Source organism: Microcebus murinus, chromosome 21, assembly GCF_040939455.1.
Source record: "Microcebus murinus isolate Inina chromosome 21, M.murinus_Inina_mat1.0, whole genome shotgun sequence".
Taxonomy (NCBI): domain Eukaryota; kingdom Metazoa; phylum Chordata; class Mammalia; order Primates; family Cheirogaleidae; genus Microcebus; species Microcebus murinus.
The window spans coordinates 3,277,635-3,302,637 of record NC_134124.1 but is presented as its reverse complement, the minus strand read 5'-3'; the positions used below and the strand labels follow the sequence as shown (position 1 = coordinate 3,302,637).

General features: G+C 47.9%; 2 protein-coding genes across 10 annotated transcripts in view; both read left to right on the top strand.

Annotated features, from left to right (window-relative positions):
* Window positions 1-1,019, top strand: part of VDAC1 (voltage dependent anion channel 1) — a 25,965-nt gene extending 24,946 nt beyond the window's left edge. For all 9 annotated transcript variants that reach the window (XM_012762165.3, XM_012762163.2, XM_075996043.1 and 6 more), the window contains exon 9: window positions 70-1,019. In XM_012762165.3, the coding sequence (XP_012617619.1) occupies window positions 70-161 (92 nt within the window). In that variant the 3' untranslated portion in view covers window positions 162-1,019. The remainder of the gene's footprint in view (window positions 1-69) is intronic.
* Window positions 1,020-2,727: 1,708 nt separating this feature from the next.
* On the top strand, window positions 2,728-11,521 carry C21H5orf15 (chromosome 21 C5orf15 homolog). Its single transcript, XM_012762167.2, has 3 exons — window positions 2,728-2,912; window positions 8,057-8,586; window positions 10,040-11,521. Exons 1-3 carry the CDS (start codon window positions 2,774-2,776, stop codon window positions 10,169-10,171), a joined length of 801 nt encoding a protein of 266 aa, XP_012617621.2. The 5' UTR covers window positions 2,728-2,773; the 3' UTR covers window positions 10,172-11,521.
* The last annotated feature ends 13,482 nt before the right edge of the window (window positions 11,522-25,003 follow it).

Here is a 25,003-nt window from a genome sequence, read left to right as displayed (position 1 = left end):
GGTGTTAACCTTTCTTCTCTTTTCTTTCCTCCATTCCTTTTTCCCTGTCCTTGGTTTTCCCCCGTGCAGGTATCAAACTGACGCTGTCAGCTCTGCTGGATGGGAAGAACGTCAATGCCGGTGGCCACAAGCTTGGTCTAGGACTGGAATTTCAAGCATAAATGAATACTGTATAATTGTTTAATTTTAAACTATTTTGCAGCATAGCTACCTTCAGAATTTAGTGTATCTTTTAATGTTGTATGTCTGGGATGCAAGTATTGCTAAATATCATGTTAGACCTCCAGGTTAAAAGAGGATTCAGCTTTAAGGTGTTACCCTTTCAGAGGTACAAAAGAAACCCGATTCCAAAAAAGGTCTTTTCAGCTGTAGACTTGGGGGGAACTTGGCGGCTCCTCTAGAGATGCCAGGTTTCTTTTTTATCTAGAAATGGCTGCAAGTGGAAGCTAATAATGTGTAGGCACTTTGTAAATTCATATTGAGTAAATGAATGAAATCATGACTTCCTGAGAATTGAACCTTGGTTTCCTAATAACCCTAATTGATGAGAGTCTGATTGCTTGATGGTGTGTACAAACTCACCTAAAAGGGACTTTTTTAGACAGATCTTCATGACCTGTTCCCACCCCAGTCCTTTATCACCTCTTTTACACCAAAAGGTTTGCAGGGTGTGGTAGCTGTTTCTTTGTGCCATTTTGGGGTGGAGAGGGTGGATGTGGTGAAGCCAATAATTCAGGACTTAATTCCTTCTTGTGTTGTGGTTTTTTGCCCTTGCACCAGAGTATGAAATAGCTTCTAGGCGCTCCAGCTATAAGCTGGGAAGTCTGTGTGATTGTAATCACATGGTGACAACACTCAGAATCTAAATTGGACTTCTGTTGTATTCTCACCAATTTATTTTTTAGCAGTTTAAGGGGTACATTTTAGAGTCTTCCATTTTGTGTGGAATTAGATCCTCTCCTTCAAATGCTGTAATTAACATCACTTAAAATAAAACTTGAATAAAATATCGAAACCTCCTCTTCCTCCTGTTGTCTTTATTAATAATAATGTAAATAAACAGGGTACTTGTTTAGATTTGTTCTTTGTATAACTGATTACCCCAAAACTGTAGTCCTCAGTATTTATCATACTGTCTTCATCAGGTTTATAAGGACTTGCAGTTATTTCTAAGTGAACATTTAAAATTTGTCCACAGATTATGGTTTGTAGTGGTTGCATATGCCAGGTACAGTATTGAAATATTTTTAAGTGTATGAAGGGCGCTTCGAGCATAAGGGAATAATTCCCTCACCGGTTACTTAATGTCTGCCTGTTGTATGCAGCATATTGGGACATCATTGTGCAAATGCCGTGAGTTCACAGTATCTCACCAGTTAAGAGAACTGAGACAATCTGGTGTGAGGACAAAGTGGACAAAGAATCAGAGAAGAGGACTGCAGTGTGTTTATCCTACATAAGCTGTTTAAAGTCTGAAGCAATCTCCAAACAAGCAGAAACTAGGATCAAGAGGCTTGTTCATTAAACTGAGTGGTATTTTCTGTACTCCCAGAAGTGAAAGCTCCTGGGGCAGGTGGGGAGGACTTTGCACCTTGGCTGACCTGGGAGGTTTGTAGCAAGGACGGTCTATATGGGCTTGTGGTGGATTCCAGGAAATGAGCGGATGAATGACTTCTCAGTTCTCTTAACACAGAGTTCGTGTGTCTGCGAGCTGTCACCAGGGTCAGTGGGGAAACCAGATTCAGGAGTAGAACACAGGCCCTTCTCTAGTCTTCAGAGCGGCAGCTTAGTCGAGTCTCAGGGGATAGCAGCAGTCTTCTACGAGGGAATTACAGATGCCAGAGTGGTGACGCTGTGGGCACTATAAATGTCTTGCTTGATGCCACACTTATTTTCCTGAAAATTGATCAAATGGAACTTTTATGACTTGAAGCCTATAGCTGTTTATGGAGGAAACATTCCCAGAACTGACATACAGATCAAAGCGTTGTGCCAGGGCCCTAAGTGAAATTCCTGGAAGTTTCTAAATTTGCATTTTCATATGGGGGAGGGGGTTAAGTTACAAAATTTAAAAAGTAATAGCTTATTTTAGGAAGCCTGGAAGCTATTTCCAGTGGCAACCCCTCACCTGTACTTCATAGCCACCTTCCCTCCTTCTCCTCCGTAATGCACACCATCTTATATTACATAAACTGCGTATTTTACACCATAGTCTCCCTCACAGCAAAATAAACTCCACCAAGGCAGAGGGGTTCCTTTTTTTCACTGCTGTATCCTTAAACATGGAGAGGTGCTAAATATTTGCTGAAATAATAAATAATTGTAAGGAAAGATGATAAAAATTACTTGTAATTGCACCACCTAGATATGTTAGTTAACACGTTTCTTTTGCCTCTGAGAGGGGAAGGGCAGTGACTTGGCTTTAGACATCAGTCTGTGTAAAGACACCGTTGGATCTTCCTTTTAAAATTGTTTCAAAACGCTTTTATTGGCTGTATAGTGTCCCACCACGCGGGAGACGGGAAAGGCTGGCTCGCGCGCTCTCCAGCACCCTGCACGCCACACCCTTGCCCAGGCGGAGGGCACAGCGCGCTCCCCTCTCTTCTTCCTGCGACTCCCACATCCTTCCTCCTCAGTCCTCTTCCCAGAGCCGCGCGCCAGCCGCGACGTCATCACGCCGGGACGCAGGCGCCCAGGGCCGCGGCGCCCGACGCGGCGTCTGACGTCATGACGCAGAGCCTAGCAACAGCGCAGGCTCCCGGCAGAGTCCGTTATGGCCGCTGCCGCCCTGGGGAGGATGAGGGGGGCTGCGCAGGCGAAGCTGCTGCCCGAACCGGGCATTCAGGCCTCCGCGGGGCTGGCGCGGCCGCTGGTCCTGGCGCTCCTGCTGGCGTCCGCCACCGTCTCCAGCGGTAAAGGCGGCGCCGCGGCAGGGCGGGCGGGCGCGCGGGCAGGCGGGGCGGGCCTGGGCGCAGGCCAGGAAAAGGGGCTGGCGGTGTCCAGCCGGGGCAGGGGCTCTGCGGGCCCGAGGAGGGAGAGTGTGGTGTCCGACGGGGTCCAAGGTGGCAGGGTCTCCAGGGGGCCTGAGAAAAGTGGGGCTGGGAGAGACGGGGACCAGGATATGTCGGTGGGCGGGGAGGGAGGAGTGGTGTCCAGGCAGCCGCAAGGCATGGCGCTGGTGGGGATCTCCAGAATTTCCTGGAGTGGGAGGTTAGGGGGCTCTAGAAGCAAGGGCGGAGGAGACGGGGCCGAGGAGATGGCCAGGATAGGGGGTGTGGTGTCTGGAGAGGACCCTGAGATGGGGGACTCAGGGGTCTAGCAGGGCCAAGGAAGGATGGGGGTTTTCCAGAACCAGTGAGGTAGAGACCGTGGTGGGCAGGGGTGGGGACACAGTGACTGGACTGAGTTAGACTGAATATTTCTGAAAGGGAAAGTGAAGGGAAAGGATCTGCCTTCGGGTCCTGGTGCATCTCTGAGGTCTGGTGGGTGCTGGTGCTTGGTGAAGAGTCGGGGCCGGCCGGGTGCAGTCTCTCACCTGTAATCCCAGCGGGAGGATTGCTTGAGCATAGGGCTTCCAGGTTGACTGTGAGCGATCATCGTGCCACTGCATTTCAGCCTGGGTGACAGCGAGACCCCTTCTCTTTGAAAAAAAAAAACAAAACAAAAAAACAAAAAATAAAACACCACTGGGGTGTTGGTTCCCTGAGGGGGTGGGGAGAGGGAGAGGAGTTTGGGAACAAAGGAGATTCTTTGTAAACACGTCCCTGTGTCGTAGGGTAACTTGGACAGCCCTGCCTCATTTTAATGGATCTGTAGGATTTGATTAAGAAAGGATTTCTTTCTTGCCAATGTTACATTGTGAAATCAGGATATTGAAGGCTTTATTGAGAAATGAAATCTGCAAACCAGGGCCTGATACTTAGTGGGGGGAAATCCACTCATAAGAACTTACAATGATTAAGCAGGATCTTGTTTAGTATTCCCATTATAATTTCAGGCCAACACACAATCCTACGTTTTTCCCTAAATTTTTTTTTGAGTTTTCAGATGCAGAACAGTGTGAGCTAGGATAGTGTTTTCGTACTTGCCAACAGGGCCTGCCTAGCCCTACGTTCCTGTACTGCAGTTCTGTGGGTACATGCTTGTTTCCCAGCAGCACTTCACTGTTGGTGACCGGATTGTCCTCCTACATGTGTTTGCAAGTCTGTGGGGAAAAACTTAAGTCTATTTTCTCATGGCCCTTTCATCATTAGTAAAATATAATGAGGATTTCCCTGGTTCATGAAGATATTCCTGTTCTTAAAGTATTGGGTCATTACGTATACTCACCAGCAAACTGGTATTAACTGAGCAGCACCTAAGTGGACACATAGGTACTACAGTAATAGGGTATTGGGCACGTGGGAGGGGGGCGGGTATATACATACATAATGAGTGAGATGTGCACCATCTGGGGGATGGTCATGCTGGAAACTCAAACTTGTGGGGGAAGGGGGAATGGGCATTTATTGAAAACTTAAAATCTGTACCCCCATAATATACCGGAAAAAAAAGTATTGGGTCATTAAATATGAAATGTCCAATTTCGAATCAAAAGTGTAGTTTATTATATCTCAAACAATAAACAGTACAATTAATCAAAGTATGCGCCTAAATTATCAAGTTTTGCGATCTTGAGGGTAGCTAGTTTATGCCAGCAGCAAAGAAGCCTGGAGAGCGTGAGTAGCAGTGAAATTGAGAAAGGTGTTTTCCACAGCTTATTCAGAATTGAATATTTTTCCTTGTAAGAAGTGGTCCAAAGCCTGGAAGTAAGTACTTAGTTGGTTCATGGTCTCGTGAATATGGTGGATGACAGTTTCCAAGTCCAGGCTCTGTAGTTTGAGCAGCGTTATTTGTGGGACACATGCTTGAGCATTGTCTTGCAAGACGATTGGCCTGTCTCTGTTGACCAGTATCAGCTGCTTAATCACAAGGGTCCTCATCATTTCGTTCAGTTGGTTGCAGTAGACATCCGCTGTAATTGGTTGACCAGGTTTCCTGAAGCTGTAGTAGTTAATACCAGCGCTGCACCACCAAACAGACACTATTAGCTTTTCTTGATGAATATTTGGTTTTGGACTGTGTTTTGGCCCTTCATCTTTATCCGACCATTGTGCCAACTGCTTGCAATTATCAAAAAGAATCCATTTTTCATCCCATGTAACAATACGCTATAGAAATGGTTTGTCTTTATGGCACGACAGCAAAGAAAGGCAAGCTTCAAGACAATTTCTCTTCTGATGCTCATTTAATTCACTTGGAACCCATCTACAAGCTTCCTAACCTTGCCCATTTGTTTCAAATGGTACAATATTGTTGGAATAGTAACATCAAACCTTGCTGGTAATTCATGTGTAGATTAAGATGGATTTGCTTCCACTACAACTTTCAGCTAGCTCATCATTACCCACTTTGGTCTCAGGTCACCCATGTGGCTCATTTTTAGATTAAAATCAATAAAATGGAACTTCTCAAACCATCGACGTACTATGTGTTCATTAGCCACATCCTTCCCAAACACTTTGTTGATATTTTGAGGTGTCTGTGCTGCATTGGTTCCATGATGGAGCTCATATTTGAAAATGACATGAATTTGTGACTTACCTATGGTTTTCCAAAAATTGCTCTAAAAAAATTTTGACAGATAATCATAAGCCAAACTGTATATTTGAAAGACTGAGGATGTAGCTTCACAATAAAAATAAAACAAGAAGTGTCAAAGTGAAATGTCAGAGATTATCAGCTGTCAAACTTAGTACTTAAGGAAATTGGACAGTTCATACTTAATAACCTATACTTAAGTAGCATAATTGTTTTGATCACTTAATCAATGAAAAAAAATAACATTTAAACATTTATGGTTTTTGCTAGAATGCTTAAGAGACATGGTTTGGGGGTATATATCTGGTAGCTGTAGTTTCAGAAACAACTTTTCCCCCTAAGATAAGGTTGAAAATCTTGTGATGGGTGTAGTGTAAGGTGAGCGAGGTCGAGTGTGGAGTATTAAAGTGCCCTGTGGTCTCTGTTTTTATTTGTTAGAGCCCCATAAATGTTGTTACAGCTGGGACAACTGAGGGACTGTTTATCTTTTTTTTTTTTTTTTTTTGAGACAGAGTCTCACTTTGTTGCCCGGGCTAGAGTGAGTGCCGTGGCGTCAGCCTAGCTCACAGCAACCTCAATCTCCTGGGCTCGAGTGATCCTTCTGCCTCAGCCTCCCGGGTAGCTGGGACTACAGGCATGCGCCACCATGCCCGGCTAATTTTTTATATATATATTAGTTGGCCAATTAATTTCTTTCTATTTATAGTAGAGACGGGGTCTCGCTCGGGCTGGTTTTGAACTCCTGACCTTGAGCAATCCGCCCGCCTCGGCCTCCTAAGAGCTAGGATTACAGGCGTGAGCCACAGCGCCCGGCCTATCTTTTTTTATTAAGTCTTTTTTTTTTTTTTTTTTTCTTTTTTTGAGACAGAGTCTCGCTTTCTTGCCTAGGCTAGAGTGAGTGCCGTGGCGTCAGCCTAGCTCACAGCAACCTCAAACTCCTGGGCTCAAGCGATCCTCCTGCCTCAGCCTCCCGAGTAGCTGGGACTACAGGCACAAGCCACCATGCCCTGCTGATTTTTATATATATATATATTAGTTGGCCAATTAATTTCTTTCTATTTTTATGGTAGAGACGGGGTCTTGCTCAGGCTGGTTTTGAACTCCTGACCTTGAGCAATCCGCCCGCCTCGGCCTCCCAGAGTGCTAGGATTACAGGCGTGAGCCACCGCGCACGGCCTTATTAAGTCTTTATAAAGACTTACACACCAATATACCCACCAATTTTAAATGTTATAAATCCAGGTTGTTCTCCCCTGAAAATAAGTTAAATGAAAATGAACATATATACTTTTAATAGGGGAGCAGCTCCATGGCATGTATGACATGTAAAGCTTGGGACAACCCAACTTATAGGCATGCCTTATGGTGGGGTTATTTCAAAGCAATCACTCTTGTAATAAGAAAATTAGTCTAGAATGTGTTAAGTTCCAAATTTCAAGTGAGTGTACAAAGTTACCACCTTAGATTTATTTAAACTCATTCCATATTAGATTTCTTAAAATTTCAATGCTTGGGTATATTCTTGGCAGTCTGTAAGAATTTTAAAGTTTTATATTTTTGTTTTGATAAAGTCTAAAAAAAGTTAACAGAAGTACTTTGGATTCCTAGATGACTAAGTCTTGGTTACGCCCTTTCAAAAGTGCCTGCTTCTGTACATTTGCCACTGTATTGTTCTCGGTAGGTAGCAGCACAGGGACATAAGAATTTGACTGCATTTAGTGTCATTTTCCGTACCTGAATTGTCTTTTCCAGTCTTTAAAGTAGTCTAGTTGTTTAGCTTTCAAGTTCTAGTTTCTGACTTTTGTCCTTTAGGAGTTTTCCCTTTCTTCTTCCTGAGGATACTTTTTTTTTTTTTTAAGATTTAAGAAACGGAATCTTCTAGTACAAGTATCATTTAGAAATACTGTCTACAGCATGCTTATAGTTTCTCTTGAATTTGCTATGTTGTGTTGAAAGTATTTAGGTCCAAATTCCATCTTTTTTGTGACCTACTTGAGCCAGAATCAGCCGCTTATCTTTCCATTCTGGGTGTAGAGTGGAAGCTGGACAAGGATGACCGAAGTCCAACCTCCTTGTGAAATGAAAACAAAGGATGGGGAAGGGCCATGTGTGAGCTTTGCCGTTGTGGCCTAAAGTCAGACCCTTCTCTTTTCTGTTGTTGGCAGGCTCTGTAATGCAGTAGGTCCTTTATGCGGCTTAAGTTGTTATTATCTGGCAAAACAATTGTTATCTGATGAATAACTGACTAAGAAATGTGATTGATTGCTGGCTATTGAGATTTAATAATTGGTTCTCAAGAGAAAGTTATAGGAATTTAGCAGAGAGAAATGCTTAGTGAAAAATTTAGGTAAATATGCTTCTAGCTTGGTGGAGATAAAGTTGGAGATTTGAGTTTAATGTTCTTTGTTTATTTCAGTTGTATCACTGCCTAATGATTCATCAGAACAAACTGTACTCAACCCAGATGTTTCTACCCCAAACACAAATGCTATGGCACATGAAAACCAAACGAAACCTTCTATGTCCCAAATTAGTACTACTCTCCCCCCCGCAACTGGTACAGAGAAAAGTGGAGGAGCATCTGTGGCCCCTCGTCCCTCACCTACTGCTTCTCCGTCCCAAGAGGAAGCTGATAACAACGAAGATCCCGGCATGGAGGAGGAGGATCTGCTCAGGCTGAACAGCTCTCCGTCCACAGCCAAGGACTCTCTGGACAACGGAGACTATGGGGAGCCAGACTACGACTGGACCACCAGCCCCAGGGATGACGAGTCTGATGACACCTTGGAAGAAAACAGAGGTTACATGGAAATCGAACAGTCAGTGAAATCTTTTAAGACCCCATCTTCAAATATGGAAGAGGAAGATAGCCATTTCTTTTTTCATCTTATTATTTTTGCTTTTTGTATTGCTGTTGTTTATGTAACATATCACAATAAAAGAAAGGTGAGTCTGCGATTTTTCAGCCCCTCTAGTTGCCTTTTATTGTCTCAGTCTTATGTCTTATTAATGCTTTTGATGATTCAGGGTTTTTGTTTTTTTCCCCCTTTCTTTAGTCAAGTTTAAATTGATGGTAAAATGTTGAGATGTCTAATCAGTTTATAAGTCTGTTATATATTTTAACAAATTATAGGGAATGATTGACAATATGCACATCTAAAAAACGAGTCAAATTGTTTCTTAATAAGCAATACCAAAGCCCAGTGATTTTTTTTTTTTAAAGGTTTTGTATCTTAATTTAGCATAACTACTTGTATGGGAATACTTGTAGAGAAAGAGTATTAATTTAATACTTACCTTTTAATTTATTGAGCATTGAACTTAATGATTTTTTAATAACTTTTTCTGGTTATAAAAGTATTACATGTTTATTTTAGGGAATTCAGAAAACATAGAAGCATTTAGAAAAAAAATTTAAGCTATTACATGGAGCATTATTAACATTTTGGTATAGAGTTTTATATCTTTTTACCTAATATATGAGTATTTTCCATGTCATTAATATTCTTTAAAAACATGATTTAATAGGTACAGAAATGATTCAGCTGTTTTCCTATTGGGCATTTCGATGGTTTCCAATTTTGGGTTCAGAAATAATATTGTGATGAAAATTTCCATGCCAGCATGGGTTTGGTGGATCATATGAGGCAAAGGAGGCACAAACAGGACTGGACGGGTCAGTCAGTGTGAGGGTCATCTTGGCTCTGTGAGTCCCAGAGCGGAATAGTTGAGCCTTTCAAAATACTTAAAGGGAGATCAAACATATAATTTGCTTTTTAATACCTACTGGTCAGGAAGTCTCAGTTCTTGACTTTGTTGTGGCTTACTTTGTAATTCCCTGAAAGCCATCTTAACCTTTGGGGCCTTGATTTTTTTTTTACCTAAGAGATGGTGAAACTGGACCAGATAATTTCAAAATGCCTACCAGCTTTGTTGAGTATGAGTGAATCTAGTAATAGCTTGAGAATAGCCAACAAACAGACCCTTCTGGTTATTTGTAGTTAATGATCTCTCACTAGTTTTGTGTTTGTAGGTGGACAGAATTTCGAATGCTAGTGATACTGCATCTCCCAGTATTTACTGTTGGGCCATCTCTGTTGTAAACACCTAAGGCACTTGTTAAACATGGGGTTCCTGGGCTCCACTTTATGTGCTAACTCAGCCTCTGAAGATAGAGCCCAGGAATCTGAGTCTTTAACAAATGTTCCTATGTGCATGAAATTTGAGAACCATTGTCTAGCCTTGTTTACAATATGGAAAGCAAAACGGCCTTTATTGTTAATATTTTACTTTTTGTGTTTGGGAGCCTAGGAGAGAGATTTTTCACTTGGTTATAAAAATGTTTACCATATTCTTTGTTTTCTCTTTTGCATATTTAATTAATTTTGTTTTATTCCAGATTTTCCTTCTGGTTCAAAGCAGGAAGTGGCGTGATGGCCTCTGTTCCAAAACAGTGGAGTACCGCCGTCTAGATCAGAATGTCAGTGAGGCAATGCCTTCTTTGAAGATCACCAATGATTATATTTTTTAAAGCACTGTGATTTGAGTTTGCTTATTATGTAATTTTATTTGCTTGACTTTTTATATGATGCTGTGCAGATGTTTGCCGTAGGCAGTTGGTACTTAAATGAGAGGTAGGTCTCTCTTTTGCCTTGGTGCTTTGGAAATTCAATGTCACAAACAAGGAGCATATAATTTTTTATCTGTACTTTTAGAGCTGAATTTAATCAGGTGTCCAAAATGTGAGTTAAACATTACCTTATATTTACACTGTTAGTTTTTATTGTTTTAGTTTATCATACTTCTTATGGAATTATTAGTGATGCTACTTTTGAAAGATTCCAGACTTGTAACTAGATTCTAACATATCTGGTACTGCAGACTCAGATTCACTCTCTGCCATCCAAATGCTGTTTTTTAAGCACATATTTCTCTGTGGTCCCGAACTGTAATGTACAAGGGTATGTGTTGATAATGCTTTGCATTTCAGTAATATATTTTTCTTCCAAGAGAAAGGCTTTGATATTTTTAGATAATTTAAACATAATTTAAGATACGATATTGTACAATCTGACCACAGTTTTAGGTAATCCATTAAATATGTCTAGAAATTCTGGCAATAGAGATTGCCGTTTGCTGTGGACATAGATAAAATGCTACAGAGATACCATTTTTTGGTTTGAATTACTAAACTAAATTTAGAGGTAGAGACTGTGGTAAAATATGAAATACATGTACAGTTACTTTCAGTTAGCAGTGGATTGAAGCATGGGTTCCTCCAAGGTTTCAGGCAATGGGCAGAGTTTAAAAGTATATCAGATTTGTTCACTTTATTATTTTATAGTAGCTTTGAATAAATCTTAGGGGTCATTATTACTTAAATAGTATTGTATGTAGGTATTTCAAATTAAAATTATATCTGAATGAAGTTGTTTGTATACATAAAGGATATATGTGTACAATGAACTTTTTTTCTCCGAACTTGTTTTATTTTCTTAGTTTTTTTTTTTTTTTACAGAACTGGAAATTATTTGCTTTTTTCATTTTTGTCTGTGTTTTATCATAAAGAATTGATCAATATGTAAATATGTGATTTGCACCATGTTGACTTACAAGTGTCGCTACAACTTTTTAGAAAACATAACCCCTAATATATGTTAATCACGGCCCGGTGAGCCCGTGGCTTGTGCTTTGTGTAGAGATGGGAAGAGAAGTTCATCCATCCCGTCTCTCAGGTGGACAACGTACTTTCCCGATAAGGAAGGGAAGCACAGTGGAAATACACCTGAACTGTTTTATTGCAGTAATTTTTTTCATATCTGAAATTGTATTGTTTACTATTTTGAATAAGATTTTAAAAAATAAATGGCAAAGACACAAATCCATGATTGTGCAAGTGTGTTTCATCTCCGTGATGACATCTGAGTGGTGAACGGGGTGGTGGCAGGTCTGGAGGACGCTAGCCTGCCCGGCATGCAGTTGTCCCTCTCAGTGGCAGGACTGTGCCTTCGGGAATTCCTCTTACATTTTCTAATCCTTGTTGAGGGCCGATTTACAGCCAGGTGCAGAAGCTTATGGAAAACTGTAGCAAAGCAGGATGGCAAAGTAAAATAGCTAATTCACTGTGCTCTTTCTAGCATCCTGGTGTCCCTGTTGTCTGGGAGGGAAGGTCACTGCAACCTGAGGTGTCATCCCCTCAGCGGATCTGGGCTCCTTGGGTGCTTCCTGGTGGCACAGTCTTTGCTGCCTGAATCCCAGTGCCGCAATCAAACAGCCTCGGACTTTTGGAGTATCAGATTGTACCTTGATAAAAAATGCTGCTAGAGTCTCCCAGAGGCGCTTGAGCTGCTGGACTAGTGGCCTGAGACCGGCATTTGCGTCTTACACCACTCATGCACCCTGCTCCCCTGTGGTGTCGTCCCCTCCCTTCTCCCAGCTCGCTTTCCGCATAGACAGGAGCTCCGCACCAACGCTGGCACTAATGGGTTATGTCTTACCTCTTGTTTCCGTATCTTAGCTGAAAAGGAGTGTGTTGAAACTTGAGAGGCACTGAGGTGGAAATAGGCGAGCCTTGCCTGGGGTTGCCTGGTTTTAGACGTGCACGGAAGAGGGACAGTGCAGGCTCTCTGGTAGCAAGTCCGCAGTTTGCCCCACGGACTGAGCTGCTTGAGAACAGGACCTGGCTTTCACTCCTCTCCCGCCCCAGACTCAGCGCTGTGCCGGGCTCCCACGAGGTCCCTTTAAGTCGTTGTTCACTGGAGGATTACAGAAATTAGATGAGGAAACCATGGCAACCCAGGCTGTGCCCAAGATCACCATAGTTGGCATGTCGTCTGATACCGCTAGCGCCCTGGACACACAGCCGGGGTCAGAGCCAAGATGCAGCGTGTCTGTATCTGCACACCCATGCCCCTGTGTGAAGCTACAGCGCACCAACTGTGTGGGCTGTCACCCCTGGTCCCCAAGCCCAGGTTCTGATGAGCGCAGTTGCTGCCCGTTGACGGTGAAGGGGAAGGTGGCTGCTGGCACAGCGTTCCAGTCCCCCACCCTGCGTGTGCGTGCGTGTGGGTGCGGGCCGGGGCCGCTTTGCCCCTCTGCCTCCTTTCAGCCTGGTTTGGAGGAAGCAGTTCGTCCTTCCCGGCAGAGGTTCAGCAGGTGAAAACTGTTCTGAGGATCAGATGTCTTCCAAGGGAACAGAAAAGGAGGCTGTCCCGAGGCTTGTCGTTCTGGCCTGATCCAGCACAGCCTGAACCAGAATATTATGGGGTGATTCTCTTCAGTCAGCTGGATTCTTGCGTTCACTTGCGTTTTCACTTTGATGTCAGGAGAGGAAGTTGCTGGAGATGCAGACTAGGGCGATGGAGCTGTGGCCACATCTGACTCATCGCAGCGGCCCTCTGCCGGTGACCTGCGCCTAGGCTATGGAGCGACGGGAGGGAGCCTGCTCTTGGGAAGCAGCAGCTTCCACCCTGCGAGACAGAAGCCCGCCTTTCCTCCAGCTCCTTCCTAAAGAGTCCCAGACATCTGCTACCGTTAGCAAGGCCACAGCTTTGAAAGGCCCTGCTCCTTACTGAGGAAGCCCTTCTCCGCCTGTGACCTTCGCATCTCCGATCTGAAACCCTGCGCTGCTCTCTCCCCCCAAACCCCCAAACCGCCCTATTTCTCTGTTGGGAAACCCAGAGCTGCCATTCTGGGAATCCGTGACTTCCTGGATGCTTTTCCCCTCGTAGGGCCCTTTGTGCTCTTCTCGCAGGCCACCGTTGGCGTGTGGACGGGACAGCTCTCCCACCCGAGACCGTGCCAAAGGAGCAGAGCCTTGCAGGGGGCCCTGGAGCCGCGCAGGGCCGGGTCGGGTTCCTCTCTAGGTTCAGGGTCCTCCCGAGGCCATTCTGCAGCCTCCAGAGAGACAAGCACATTTCCTGGCTGCTCCTAGGAGGCAAGGAAGCGGCAGGGGTCTCGGGGCCTTGCTGGGGCTGAGGCTGAGTTGCTCCTGCTGGTCTCCTAGGAAGAGCTGGGGAGACATGGAGGGGAGGGAGGGTGTGGGTTGAGGCCAGGGCTGGATGACCTTGGTCTGAATTCTTCGTGTCTGTTACAACCTCCTGCCTTATAGAACGAGGACGGATTAGCTCCCAGGGCTGTTATGGAGAGTAAACGGGCTGATGTCTGTGCAAGCACTCTGTGTCTGAGGAAGACATTTGTCACTGACCACAGAAGAGCCAGCTCAAGCCTTGCGCCTGAGGAGGGTCAGCCCGGGGGAGCTGCTCAGGAGTGGCCCACTGTCCTGGGGCTGCCTTCCCGGCCCTCCAGCCCCCCAGCCCTGGGGCTGCCTTGAGGCACGTCCCGGTCAGAGCTGGGTTCATCCTGAACCCTCCAGGCAGGTACGCCCGCTAGGTAACAGACGGGGCGTCCTTGGAGCCTCCCAGCCCGACCCCCGTCCCCCATCCTCTTCCTTTCCCTGAGACAAGGCCAAAGGGTCCTTCCCACCCCCCCGGAGCTGTTCCCAAGGACACAGAGGCAAGACCCAGGACCCCAGAGAGGGGCCGCTTCTAGGCCCACAGCATGCCGGAGCCTCTCCTCTGGGGAAGCAGGAGGGAGGCCGGGCTCGGGCTGCGGCGGGCACCCCCAGGTGTCCACACTCTGCATCCCCGCGGCGGCGTTGCATTAAAAGCCACACACCTGGACGCCTTTCGCTCGGGCCGTGCTGCCTGCTGGGATGAGGGAGCAGGTCAGACAGACGCTGTCCTTGTGGTGCCCGCTGTCAGGTGGAGGAGGAAAACAATTAGTCACAGTGAGTGTGGCAACTGCCCCGGGCCGAAGTCTGTATTTCACGTTTTCCCCCAACGTAAACGTGGCGTGGACCTGATCCGGTAGCAGCTACCACTGAGCGGAGGCTCACTGCGGACGGCACTCCCTGTCCTGGGTGTGCACAGCGGCCTACTACCCCAGCTAGCAGAGGAGGGGACAGCACGGAGGTTAAGTAACTTGCGAAAGGCCGCATAGCCGATGACGGGGAGCTGGGACTTCAGTTGAGGCCCAGACTCCCGCTTCTCCACCGCCGACTCCCTGTTGCTGAGAAACGAGAGCTCCGGCAAGGTAAGAAAGGAAATGTTATCCAAAGGTCCCCCACCCTTTACCCTCGGGTCCTTAGCGTTTTGGTGTATTCTCTTTTTCTTTTAAAATTTCTTTTATCATGACTATAACAGAGCACACTATGGAAAAACACATGAAACAAATACACAGCTTAACATTATTATAAAGCAAATACTTGCGTAGCTACTTCCCAGCTGGAGAAATTTTGGAATTTTGGAATTTTGCTGAGACCCCAAACCCCCTTCCCCAGCAGTGCCCTCCCTCTCCCGACCGGAAACTATCATTTTTGACCTTTATGGCAATCATTTTTCCCCTTTTTTTAAAATTTAGATTTATCGCCTTGCAGGAGTGCTTGCATTTCTGGTGGGCACATACTTAGGAGTTGAATTGCTGGATGTGTGTGTTCAACATGAATAGCTGATGCCAAAAAATTTTCTGAGGTGATTGAACCGCTTTATATTAATATTTCTTCTGGCACGTGCAATTCCCTGTTGTTCTCTGAGTCCTTGCTGACACTTGGCATTGTCAGTATTCATTCCAGCCATTCTGCTGGATATGTAGTAGTAGTCCCTGATGATTAATCATATTGATAATTTCTCATATGGTTACTGGACATTTGCATATCCTCTTTTGTGAAGTGCTTGTTCTAGTTCCGTGCTTATTTTTTTATTGGGATGCCTATTGTTTTCTTTCTTTTTTTTTCTATTTCAGCATATTATGGGGGTACAAATGTTTGGGTTATGTATGTTGCCTTGCCGCCCCCCTTTCCCCTGGAGTCAGAGCTTCAAGCGTGTCCACCCCCCAGAGGGTGCACATCGCACCCGTTAGGTGTGAATATACCCATCCCCTCCTCTCCCACCTGTTGGACACACTATGAATGTTATTACTATACACGCACATAAGTGTTGAACCGTTGATACCAGTTGGATGGTGAGTCCATGTGGTGCCTGTTTTTCCATTCTTGTGATACTGCACTTAGTACAATGGGTTCCAGCTCTATCCGGGATAATACAAGAGGTGCTGGATCACCACTGTTTTTTGTGGATGAATATAACTCCATGGTATACATATACTGCATTTTATTAATCCACTCATGTATTGACGGGCACTTGGGTTGTTTCCACAACTTTGCAATTGTGAATTGTGCTTCTATAAACATTCTAGTGCAGATGTCTTTTTTATAGAATGCCTTTTTTTCCTTTGGGTAGATGCCCAGTAATGGGATGGCTGGATCAAATGCTCAACATCTGTAATCATCAGGGAAATGCAAATCAAAACCACAATGAGATATCAGTTAACCTCAGTGGGAATGGCTTTTATCAAAAAGTCCCGAAACAATAAAAGCTGGCGTGGATGTGGAGAGATAGGAACACTCATACGCTGCTGGTGGGACCGCAAACTAGTGCGACCTCTGTGGAAAGCAATATGGAGACACCTCAAAGAGATAACTGTAGTGATATTTGAATTGGTCCTCTGAATTTGTTTTTCTTTTTTCTTTTCTTTTCTTTTCTTTTCTTTTCTTTTCTTTTCTTTTCTTTTCTTTTCTTTTCTTTTCTTTTCTTTTCTTTTCTTTTCTTTTCTTTTCTTTTCTTTTCTTTTCTTTTTTCTTTTCTGACAGAATCTCACTCTATTGCCCTGGGTGAGTGCCATACTGTCAGCCTAGCTCACAGCAACCTCAAACTCCTGGGCTCAAGCGGTCCTCCTGCTCCAGCCTCTCACGTATCTGGGACTACAGGTGTGTGCCACCACACCTAGCTAATTTTTTATTTTTTGTAGAGATGGTGTCTTGCTATTGCCTAGGCTGGTCTTGAACTCCTGGCCTCAAGCAGTCCTTCCACCTCAGCCTCCCAGAGTGCTAGGATTACAGATGTAGGCCACCACACCTGGTCTCTTCTTCCATCTTTTTAATTTGGATGCCTTTTATTTTCTTTTTCTTGTCTAAGTACTATGGATAGAACTTCCAGTACCTTGTTGAATAGCAGTAGTGAACACAGGCTTATTGTCTTATTACTGATCTTGGGGGAAGGTTTTCTGTCTTTCACCACTGAGCACGGTTTTAGCTGTGTGTTTCTCATAAATCACCGTCGCCCTGCCAAGCATTTCCTTTCCACTCCTAGTTTTCTGAGTGTTTTCTTTTTTTAAATCATAAAGTTTGTTTCATCTTGTCAAATGCCTTTTCTGCGTCAATTAAGATCATTACGTAGTTTTTTCTCCTTTCCTGTAGATGTGGTATATAATATTCATTGGTTTTCTTATGTTGACTCATGTTTACATTCCTGGGATCAGTTCCACTTGGTCATGCTACATAATCTTTTCAGTATGCCGTTGGGTTTTGTTTGATAATATTTTTTGAGTATTTATGCATTTATGTTCACAGGGATATTGGTCTGTGATTTTTTTTTTCTTGTGATATATGTATCTGGCATTGGTATATCATAGTAATGCTGGTTTCCTGGAATGAATTTGTGTTAATGCATTCTATTTCTCTTTTTCTTGGAAGAATTTGAGAAGGATTAGTGTTAATTTTTCAAATGTTTGGTGGAATTTGCCCGTGAAGCCATATAACCCTGGACTTAACTCTTATTGGGACGTTTTGATCACTGATTTTATCTCTTTACTTGTCTGCAGAGATTTTCTATGTCATCTTGAGTCATTTAGGTAATTGGTGCATTCCTAGGAATTCATCCATTTTGCCTAGGTTATCAGATTTGTTGGCTTGCAACTGTTCATTGTATTCTTTTTAAATCCTTTTTATTTCTGTAAGGTTGGTATTAATGCCCCCGCTTAAATTTCTGACTTTATTTGTTCGTGTCTTCTCCTTTTTACCTTTGCCAGTCTAGCTAAAGGTTTGTAATTTTTGAAGAATTGACTAAAACAAAAATATGTATAGTGCACAACATGTTTTGAGGCAGGTCATATATACATTACGTAATGGCTAAATCGAGCTAATTTAATGTAAGCATTACCTTACATACTTATTATTTTTATGGTGAGAACGCTTAAAATCTATTCTCTTAGCAATTTTCAAGAATATAACATGTTGCTATTACCTGTTGTCCCCGTGGTGTTGTACAATAGATCTCTTGAGCTTATTCCTTTTATCTAACTGAAGTTTTGTATCCTTTGACCGACAACATGTCCCTAACCCCCCTGTCCCCACTCCCAGCCCCGGTCACCACCATTCTGCTCTCCACCACCTCCGTGAGTTCAAGTTCTTTAGACTCTCTATGTAAGTGAGATCATGGGTATTTGTCTTTCTGTGCTTGGCTTATTTGTCTTAGCATAATATCCTCCGGGTCGATCCATGTTGTCACCCCTGACAAGATTTTCTTCTTTGTAAAAGCTGAGCAGTGCTCCATTTGGTGTACATACCGTGTCTTCGCCACCCACGCCTCTGCTGGTGGGCGCTCAGGTTGATTCTGTGCCTCGGCTGTCGGGACCAACACTGCCGTTAACGCTGGGAGCCATTCACCTCACGCGTGCCGCCCAACGGTGCGTTGATAATTCCTTACTGAAAACCCAGCTCTGCCTGTATCAGCCTGCCCTTTGGCAGCAAGAAAGTCAAGGTTGCCCTGCTGCCTGGTTGGGGGCCGCTGGGAGTGTGACCCTCCCCAAGGGTGGCGCCCAGTGATGCCCGGCAGACCGGGCTTCCTGGCTGCTGACGGTTCTTGACACAGAGACCAGACTCTCGGCTTTGGGCCTGCAGGCGGAAAGCCAGGTAGTAAACAGCGTTCCAGCAGAGGGGACGCACAAGGGGCATCTTGCAGCCCGTTAGGCAGGAGGCTTGGCCAAGGCAAACAGCAGCACGGGGAGGCCAGTCCAAGGCAAGCTGCGTTTGCAAAGGAGCAGGGCGCCGGCGTCTGTCTCGGCTCCAGCCGCCCACAGGCAACTCATCCACGCGACGGGCGTCCAGCGGGCGCTTCTGCTGGGCCAGGCCGGGGCTGGGTTCTGGGAATACAGGGCGAGGGGAAGGTTCATCCAGGACGTGGTACTTGAATTTGGCTTCTGGGGCCGAATCTTGGTTCCAAAAAAAATTGAGGAAAAAAAAAGTTGCCGTGAGCTCATCTTTTCCACATTTGAAGAAAAGAACACACAAGTCAAGTTCGTACATCGGAAAGGGACCCAGAGGTTTCATCCGGAGCTTGAGAGCTGCTTGGAGGGGCCTCTGGCCTCGCCTAACTCACGCCCGCGCTCTCAGGAGCCCACGCCCAGTTGTGCTTCCGAGGCTGAGGACGTGAGCACGCTCTGGCCTTTCCGGAGGCCTGAGGACTCCCTCCGGCTCCCTCCTCCTCCTCTTCTCCCCCACAGACAGATGTCTGAGCTGTAGGCGGCCTACCCCGCATTGTAGGGCAGGGGGGGGCCCTGTGGACTCCATCCCTGCGTTACCCTTGGGGCTGGGCCCTCCCTTCGTACCCTCCTGGCACCTTCAGCCTGTGGACGAGTGTCTGGCTTGTAGAAGAGGCGAGGTTCTCTCTCAGGTGCCCTGCGCCCCACTCTGGAGCAGGGAGCTTGTGGCCAGGGTGAACACTTGGGGCGAGGTCTGTGTGTGTGTGCTTTTTTTTTTTTTTTGAGACAGAGTCTCACTCTGTTGCTCCGGCTAGAGTGCCATGGTGTCAGCCTAGCTCACAGCAACCTCGAACTCCTGGGCTTAAGTGATCCTCCTGCCTCAGCCTCCCGAGTAGCTGGGACTACAGGCATGCGCCACCATGCCTGGCTAATTTTTTCTATATATTTTTAGTTGGCCAATTAATTTCTTTCTATTTTTAGTAGAGATGGAGTCTCGCTCTTGCTCAGGCTGGTTTCAAACTCCTCACCTTGAACAATCCACCCGCCTCGGCCTCCCAGAGTGCTAGGATTACAGGTGTGAGCCACTGCGCCCGGCCCTGTATGTGCGTTTGATAAGCGAATCCACCTCTGTCAAATAAAGTCTCGGTGTTTTCTCTGAAAATTCAGTTTCTGTTGAAGGTAGGTCTCTGCAGAGCCTAAGACCCCAGAGACGTCCTAGGTTTCCAGAGTTGATTTCTGGATTTCCTTTGGTCGGTTTTATGAGCACGTCTCTGATTCCTGTCTTGGTCCTATTCTCGTGAGCCTCTGGCTTTGGGTCTGGGCTCATGAGTGAGGCGAGGCTCATGTCTTGCTTGTCCACGGTAGTTTTGGGGTTCTCTTGGCCACGGTGGTGGATAAAACCGCCAGTGTGGGGTTCAGGTGCTGCCCAGGTCTGTGCTCCTGGACCGTGCCCTGGACCATTCTGCGTCCGGTTTCCCCGCCGCCTTTCTCTGCCCCCACCGGGCTGTGCAGGCCTCTTCCACCTTCTCCCGTTGCCGCTGGCGGGATGCTGACGTTCACATGTATCGTGCTCTTCCGGGGCCAAGCTTAGGTCTTTGAGAAAGCACATTTTGTTTTGTTTTTCAGGATGGAAAAGTCTATGCTATGATGGTCAGAATTAATTATGATGGAAGTTTATGGATTTTTAAATGAAACAATTAGATCTGGAGAATACACTGCAGAAGAGGTTCTCTAAGAGTGGCAGTGTGTAGACTCGGTGGTGTATACCACGTTTCGTGGTTAGAATGGGATTGTTGAATCGGGAGGCTGGATCCTGCCCCGGAAGCTGGGAAGGTGGAGGGAAGCTGACCCTGCACCAGCGGGGGCATCGAAATCAGAGTTGCAACGTCCCGGGGTGATGGGTATAAGGCCCCTTCTTGCAGCAGGGCAAGCCTGAGTGCCGGCCAGGGAAGGGGACACTGCTCTGTTCTGCGTGAAACAAGGGAGCCATTTGCTAACGCCCACCAGGGAGGGAGGGACTGAGGCTTCTAAGTGGTGCTTTAGAGTCTCAGGAATGGGGGGGTGGGGCAGGGGAGTTCATAATTACTTCCGACAAAAAGACAAATAAATAAATAGGGAAAACACATGGAGATGTGAGCCGGTATTGGCCAAATGTATCCAAACCTTTCTGATGAACCGGGTCTCAAGGAGAGGATTTTCACGATGCATAAACCTTGCTAAGCCCTGAGGAGTCTGATTCCTCCCCGCTAGACACTCCCGGCACAGGGAGAGGAAGCTTTTGTGTAATTGGCCCTTGAAACATTATGACAATCACTTTGTGGCCTCCTCCAGCTTATTTTTAATTGCAAGGTCAATTGCGTTGTTAAATTATTAACTCTTGACGATTACTTATCTTGGCATTTTCCCATCTTGATGAAAGTGGAAACAGCAAGGTCACGCCAGCTCACTTGAGGCTTGGGTCCACGGCATCCTAAATGGAGACGAGTCAGATTGGGGAATGTTCGTGGCTGCTCCGGGTCTGCTGGGGGTGGGGGGCAGAGAGAGCTTTGCAAACGCAGGGGCCGGCTCAGGCCAGACGGGGCCAGGTGGTCGGAGCCCTCTGTGGAGGTGGGAGGTGCTGATGGGCCACAAGCAGCTTGTTCCCCCCTTCCTCCAGGATGCACGGCCGGAGGCAGAGTCGGGGAGCAGGGGTGTCCCTCTGCCTGCCCCTCACCCCCAACCTGCCCTTCTAAATCCCACCCACCTCCTAAGGCCGGTCCAGACCCTGTCTTCCTTGGTCCCTCTCAGCCCACACCGACCTCTTCCTCCACTCCCCGGTGGACTCTCTCCCTGACAACATCGGCAGCAGCAGCAGCAGCAGCAGCAGCAACTAGACAATAAGGATGCCCGACATTTATTGAGCGCTTGTAGTATGCCTAACGCCTTGCCCACAGCGGGCTAGGGCAGGCCGCGTGGTCATGCCACCCTTTGTCCACCAGGGGGCAGTGTGACCACACCGTAAGGGCGCCTCCGTCTCTACCAGGTCCCAGGGAAAAGACGCGTCCGGATGCCCGTTGGGCGCGGGAAGGAAGCCTCTGGCTTTGGTGGCGAGTCCAGGGCTCCACCAGTGGGGGCAAAAGGAAGCGCGGCTGTCATCCCTCCTGGCCTCCAGCCTTGGGGGCACCCGGGGGCCCTGTCCCAGCCTCAAGTGATCCTGTGTTTGATCCCCGGCTGCACGGAGGGCGGAGGGCAGAGGGCAGGCTGGCACCCGGAGAGGCGGCTTCGGTCAGTCGGCAGTGCTGACTCCCTGGCCGGGACCTCAGCAGCGTCCTTAGAGCCGTGGGGACGGTCCCCAAACCCGAGGGCCCTTGGTGGGAAGCAAAGACTGGGGTGCGCTGGGCCCCACATGGTCACAGCAGGAGCCGGTGGGCAGCCCTGTGGGGAGGCCGGCTGGCCGTGTGGCTCGGCTGGCTCGGTGGGCGAACCTCTCGGGGAGCCAGCGCTGCTCAGCCTGTGGCCTGCAGAAAGCGCGTCCTTCCCGCAGCCGGGGAGCCTCGGACCAGGGCGTCATTCCGGGGGGAAGGCAGTGGGGCTGTTGGTGGGGCGCGGTGTATCACGCTCGGATTTCTGTTCACGCAGCTCCGGACGTGGCTCCGTGGCTCCGTGGCTCCGTGGCTTGGGGAATGGGCAAGAGCAGGCGTCCTCCAACCACGGCCGCGGCCACGTGCGGGTGTTTTCGCCCGTTTGTTTTTTTACTTAAAAATAAGACATGTGCCGTGTGCATAGGAATTTGTTCATAGTTTTTTGTAAACTGCAGTCCGGCTCTCCAGCAGTGTGAGGGACGGTGAACTGGCCCCCTGTTTAAAAAGTCTGGGGACCCCTGGGCAAGAGCTTCCCGGCAGAAATCTGACACCCCCAGGGACTACTGAGGACTCTGATGGCTGATTTTTTTTTTTTTTTCTTTTTCATCTTGAGGAAGGCCCGTTGGTATCTTGTCCCCAGGCAAGACAGGCCGGGAGATCGCTTTGATCAGTGCTCCCCCGTGAGGAGTTCGGATCCCGGGTCCCTCAGCGTAGCCCACATCTGAGGCCGCGGCTCCGAGGAATTAAAGATTGATGTTGCCGCCCAGGCCCGGGGCCTCCAGAGGGCCCGGGGATCAGAGGTTCAAAGCAGCCCGAGTTTCCTTTGCGGTTTCGCCACGCCCTCCCGCCCTTCTCCAGGCTCTGAGAGAAGAAAATGCTGATCAGCGGAGACTGCCGGCTCCCCCGCCCCAAACACCCACTTTCTGCCAGGCCGCGGGAGGGATCGGCCCAGCGCATGCAGGATGACGGCAATGCCAGTTGCCAGGCCTCCCCCCGGGCCTCCCCTGACACCAGGTCTCACCGTGCAAGCTCTAAAGCTCAGGGAAGCTGCCGAGCGTGTGTGTGTGTGTGTGTGTGTGTGTGTGTGTGCATGTGTGTGTGTGCACGCACATGCATGAGTCATGTGTGCACAGGTGTGTCTGCAGGCCTCACAGGTGGAGGCCCCCTTCCCACCCCCCCAGGACCGGCCAGCTCGGAGCGAGTTGCCCGTCGCTGCCCGAGATGCAGCCAAGGGGGATGTGCCCGACTCCTGACCCGGCCACTCACGGGGCCGTCTGTGCGCTCCGCTTCGTAATGTTAAAGCTGATGCCCACACGGTCTGGCATTTCTTGAGCACCTTAGCACTAGCTAGGTTCCTCCCATGGGCTCCCCAATTTAATTCCCACAAGAACCCCATGACGTAGGTGCTGTATATTAATATAATATAAAATAATACATGTAAATGTCTAGCTATCTGCACAGCCCTCCTTATATAAGGCGGAGCCTGAGTTGTGGAGAGGTCAAGCCGAAGCTGTCTCGGGGACTGAGTCCTAGAGCCAGCACCGTGGGGGGAGGAGCTCCGGATGCCTCCCCACCCCCACCGTGGGCGCCGCGGACTTGGAGGGACGTGGTCACCACCCACCAGCACCGCCCCTCCCCCCGGCTAATCGTGGGGGCAGGGAAGGGCCGTGCGCTGTCCTGCCACGCTCTGGGCTGATGGACGGGACTGATCCCTCAGAATTCAGGGAGGATGGCAAGGCAGGTGTCCAGCAGATGGGGAAACCAAGGCCGGGAAGCGCAAGAGCTTGTCCAAGGTGTCACAACCAGTCAGTGGCGGGGGTTGCTGGCTGGCGGCTCTGTCTCCAACACCACACAGCCCCGAGCTCCAAACGCCCCTGAGCAAACAGTCCAGCAGGGCTAGATGCAAGGAGCTCACTTAAAAAAATATGACTTAAAATGTGATTGATTAATTTCTATTTTTTGAACTGCTAAACACATGCACAGCAGCAAATTAATTTAGGCAGGACAAAATGGTACACGGTGACGGCGAGGTCTCCGTCCCACTCCTCCTGTGCCTGCTCTTCTCCCCGTACGATCACGGCTGCTTGTTCCTTGTGTGTCCTTGCAGAGGAGATTCAGGCAGGTGTAATCCTGTGTGCACAGGTGACAGGTGGTTAAACTGGGAGTCTCCACCTGAGTTTCATCAGGGGTCCCCGAAGCTGCCCGTCTAGCAGGACGGCCACTTGGGTAGGGTGGCTTGGATGTGGCCTCTGAGGTTGGGGGAGGGCTGGTGTCCGATATACACCTGCAGGATCTAAAGGTGAGAACAGTAGGGTGGACAGGAAGAGAAGAAAAGATAGGAGAGGAGGGGAGCAGAGCAGGGGAGGAGGGGGAGAGAGGACAGGGGAGAGGAGAGGAGGGTAGTGGAGAGAGAGAGACAGAAAGAGAGACAGGTGTGTAGCAAGCCATCGATGCCCCAGGCATTTCCTGCAGGACAGACACGGGCCCCCAGGGGCAGACGGCTGGCCCGAAAGACTGCCCCGAAGGGGAAGGTGACCCTAAGGAGACAGACCCCAAATTCCCAGAGATCGAGGGAGGAAATCAAGCAGCCGAAGAGAGGAAAATAAATGCAGTTAATTGTTCCAAGTTGGGGTCTCCAAGGAATCCACAAAAGCGCTCGACAGGGGAAGGTGAAGTCCAGAGAAAACCAGCCCTAGACATGAGTTGTGGCAGTGCCAGGTGACAGTGGTGACAGTCGAGTAGTGCCTTGCCCGCTCTCTTCCTTCTCCCCCTGCACGTGTTCAGTGTGGGACCAGAGTGTCCCGGTGGCTGGGCATGTTGGTGGAGGTGACTTTATCCCAGTGCTCCCATGGCTGACGGGGACAGGCAGCTCGCTGAACTGTCCTTGGTGTGGATAACACGAGAAACTAGCCCTGGTGGCCAGAAGCAGCTTCGGTCCCCGTGGCGGGAGCCGTGGTCCCTCCCGCAGTTTCCAGACCTCAGCCGGGTCACGTCCTGGCCGGCACGATTGAAGCGGGTTCTCGGTCCTCTCGAGGGAGAACTCTGCAGCGGCGCCGCAGACGTGTCCACGTACACGCTGGAAACCTGCTCCCAAGCCTTCCCCACCGGGATCTGCAGCCCCTGGATCTGAGCACCGAAGAGACATG

Excerpts from the sequence above, each read along its gene's own strand:
- C21H5orf15 (XM_012762167.2), top strand. The coding sequence starts at position 2,774 with ATGGCCGCTGCCGCCCTGGGGAGGATGAGGGGGGCTGCGCAGGCGAAG. Across the intron at positions 2,913-8,056 it reads GTCCGCCACCGTCTCCAGCG|TTGTATCACTGCCTAATGAT; the intron begins GTAAAGGCGGCG and ends TGTTTATTTCAG. Across the intron at positions 8,587-10,039 it reads CATATCACAATAAAAGAAAG|ATTTTCCTTCTGGTTCAAAG; the intron begins GTGAGTCTGCGA and ends GTTTTATTCCAG.